The sequence below is a fragment of the Capricornis sumatraensis genome, chromosome 4 (assembly GCF_032405125.1).
Source record: "Capricornis sumatraensis isolate serow.1 chromosome 4, serow.2, whole genome shotgun sequence".
NCBI lineage: Eukaryota > Metazoa > Chordata > Mammalia > Artiodactyla > Bovidae > Capricornis > Capricornis sumatraensis.
In genome coordinates this window covers 131,332,275-131,336,047 of record NC_091072.1, presented here as the reverse complement: position 1 = coordinate 131,336,047, position 3,773 = coordinate 131,332,275, and the positions used below count along the sequence as shown (strand labels likewise).

General features: G+C 40.0%; 1 protein-coding gene across 1 annotated transcript; it reads right to left on the bottom strand.

Annotated features, from left to right (window-relative positions):
• Positions 1-619: 619 nt before the first annotated feature.
• LOC138078735 (large ribosomal subunit protein eL29-like) lies at positions 620-967 on the bottom strand. The gene has a single exon (XM_068971500.1). The coding sequence runs from the start codon at positions 965-967 to the stop codon at positions 620-622; it is 348 nt and encodes a 115-aa protein (XP_068827601.1).
• Positions 968-3,773: the final 2,806 nt, after the last annotated feature.

The following is a 3,773-nucleotide window of genomic DNA, read 5'->3' as shown; positions in this document are numbered from 1 at the left end:
CCAACTGAAAGTAAGACTTCCCTGGTGGCTCAGTGGTAAAGAATCCGCCTGTCAATGCAGGAGACATGGGTTCGATCCCTGGGTCGGGAAGATCCCCTGGAGGAGGAAGTGGAACCCACTCCAGTATTCTTGCTTGGGAAATCCCATGGACAGACGAGCCTGGTGGGCTACAGTCTATGGGGTCACAGAGTTGGACATGACTGAGTGACTAAACAATAACAGAGGTTTTTATAATATATGTCTTTAACTTAACATTAACTTATTGCTGTCTTCCATTAAGTGATAGTAACCACTTTACATACAGCAGAGCACATCCATTTTCCTGATCTACCCTTTGACCTATTTTTGTCACATAATTTATTTCTACATATGACTTAAACACCATACCATGTTTTACTTTTGTTTTATATAAACAATGACTTTTAAAAGAACTTTGAATAAGAAGTTATTTTCTACTTATCTGAATATCTACTGTTTCTGACGCCCTTTCTTCCTTTGTCTAGATTCAGATTTCCATGTGGTATCATTTTTCCATATGCCTAAAGAAATTTTTTTTTCTGCTTTGGATTTGTTTGTATGACTAGCACAGAAGGATATAAGCCACATGTAGACAGCAGGTTTACACCAGTCCTTCACACTCCTCTTCACAGACAGAGACCACCTCGTGGGAGTCTGGGCACCTCTGGGAGCTTGAGCTGGAGCTGGAGTCAAGGGCGTGGCCTTGGTTTAAGCTTTGCCACTGGCCTTTGATCCTGAGATCTGTGGCACAAGCATGTTTCCCTAACTTGGGGTGAGCATTGTAGGCAAGTCCAATAAGCTTGGGGCTGACACCCTTTGGGATCTTGACCTTGACCTCCTTGGGCCTCATATGGGTCTTCAAGGCACTTGAAGTGTGCACACTCAAGGCCTTGACTTTGTTGGTTTGCATCGTCTTCAAGCCCTTCTTATGCCTCTTGACAAAGCACATATTCCTTAGGAACTTGGGGCCAATCTCTTTAAGAGATTCATATCTTCATGATCAGGGTTTCTTGATATTTTTTCTGTGCCATTTTCAGAACTGGTTGTGTGTGTTTCTTGGAGTTGGTCCTGTCTGCACCAAAGCCCATGGCCCCTGAAGTACCTGGTGAACCAGGAGAGTAAAAATAAGCATGTATTTTAGGGAAGATATGTTAATAAATTCTTTTATCTTTTGTTTGTCTGAAAACTTTTTATTTTGCTACTTTTTTAAAAGATGTTTTTGCTGGGTCAAGATTTCCATTATTATCATTTTCCAACTTATGTGTTTTAAAGATGTTGCCCCTCTCTTTTCTTGCTTGCATTATTTTCAGCAAGTAAGTTGCTGTTGTTTTTTGTTTTACTGCACATAATATCGTTTTGGGTTGGCTTCTTTTATATTTTCTTCTTATCATTTTATAACTAATTTGACTATATTGTGTCTTGGTACATGTTTCTTCATATTCCTTGTGTTTGGAATTTGTTGAACACCTTGGATAAGTGTTTAAAGTTTTCATAAAATTTGGAAAATGTTCAGTCACTATTTCTTCAAAAATATTTTATTATCCACTTGGTGGCTCAGATGGTAAAGAATCTGCCTGCAGTGCAGGAGACCCAGGTTCGATCCTTGGGTCAGGAAGATCCCCTGGAGAAGGGAAGGGCAACCCACTCCAGTATTCCTGCCTGGAAAATTTTATGGACAGAGGAACCTGATGGGCTATAAAGTCCATGGGATCACAAAGAGTTGGACACAACTGAGCAAGTAACATTTTGCTGACCCCAGTTGTAGATATATTACTTTGTATGCTGTTGTTCCACAGCTGACTGGTCATTTGTACATTAAAAAACATACTTTTCTCTGAGTTTCATTTTAGATCACTTCTATTTCTATGATTTCAGGTTCATTATCTTCTTGTTTTCAGCAATGTATTTTTCTTCTCATACTTTGTAGTTTTTATTTTCATAAGGCTGATTAGGGTCTTCTTTTTAAAAAATGTCTTCTGTGTCTCTGCTTAACATGTGCAATCTTTCTTCTAACTTCCCAAACCTGTGGACTACAGTTATCATAAATGTTTTAATAGCTTTGTATACAATTATGTCATCTGTATCATTTCTGGGTTTATTTCAATTCATTGATATTTATCCTTATTGCAGGTCATACTTTTTCAGCTTCTTTACATGCCTGGTCAAGAGTGTCACTTTTTTAATTTCTTTTTTTTTTATTTTTTATTTTTTATTCCTACAATGTTCTTGCAGGTTTTTTGTTTGTTTGTTTTTGTTTGTTTGTTTTTTGCATGCAAGTATGTTACTTGGAACCAATTCAGTCTTGCCCTTGAACTTTTTTAGGTGGGGGCAAAGCTGCATTTAATCTAGAGCTAATTCTGACTCAATACTGAAGCAAAATCTTTTTGCGGCCTCTATGTGATGCCTCTGCATTGTAAGGCTTTTCACTCTGGCTGGTGGAAACGGAGACTAGTTCCAGTTCTCAGTTAGCTCCTGGGATTGTCCACTCTAATCCTTTCAGGCAGTTCTGTCCCCAGTTTCAGTTTTCACTTCAGTCGCTCAGTCGTGTCCGACTCTTTGTGACCCCATGAACCAAGCACACCAGGCCTCCCTGTCCATCCCCAACCAAACCTATGTCCATTGAGTCAGTGATGCCATCCAACCATCTCATCCTCTGTTGCCCCTTCTCCTCCGCCAAAAAATTTTCCCAGCATCAGGGTCTTTTCAAATGAGTCAGCTCTTTGCATCAGGACGCCAAAGTATTGGAGTTTCAGCTTTAGCATCAGTCCTTCCAATGAACACTCACTGATCTCCTTTAGGATGGACTGGTTGGATCTTCTTGCAGTCCAAGGGACTCTCAAAAGTCTTCTCTAACACCACAGCTCAAGAGTATCAATTCTTCAGTGCTCAGCTTTCTTTATAGTCCAACTCTCACATCCATGCATGACCACTGGAAAAACCATAGCTTTGACTAGATGGAACTTTGTTGACAAAGTAATGTCTCTGCTTCTTAATGTGCTGTACAGGTTGGTCATAATTTTCCTTCCAAGGAGTAAGTGTCTTTTAATTTCATGGCTGCAATCACCAACTGAAGTGATTTTGGAGCCCAGAAAAATAAAGTCAGCAACTGTTTCCACTGTTTCCCCATCTATTTGCCATGAAGTGATGGGACCAGATGCCATGATCTTCGTTTTCTGAATGTTGAGCTTTAAGCCAACTTTTTCACTCTCCTCTTTCACTTTCATCAAGAGGCTCTTTAGTTCCTCTTCACTTTCTGCCATAAGGGTGGTGTCATCTGCATATCTGAGGTTATTGAGATTTCTCCCAGCAATCTTGATTCCAGCTTGTGCTCAGCGTTTCTCATGATGTACTCTGCATGTAAGTTAAATAGGCAGGGTCACAATATACAGCCTTGATGTACTCCTTTTCCTATTTGGAAGCAGTCTGTTGTTCCATGTCCAGTTCTAACTGTTGCTTCCTGACCTGCATACAGATTTCTCAAGAGGCAGGTTAAGTAGTCTGGTATTCCTATCTCTTTCAGAATTTGCCACAGTTTATTGTGATCCACACAGTCAAAGGCTTTGGCATAGTCAATAATGCAGAAATAGATGTTTTTCTGGAACTCTCTTGCTTTTTCCATGACCCAGAGGATGTTGGCAATTTGATCTCTGGTTCCTCTGCCTTTTCTAAAACCAGCTTGAACATCAGGAAGTTCATGGTTCACGTATTGCTGAAGCCTGGCTTGGAGAATTTTAAGCATCACTTTACTAGCATGT

Coding starts and splice junctions, on each gene's coding strand:
- LOC138078735 (XM_068971500.1), bottom strand. CDS start 967: ATGTGCTTTGTCAAGAGGCATAAGAAGGGCTTGAAGACGATGCAAACC.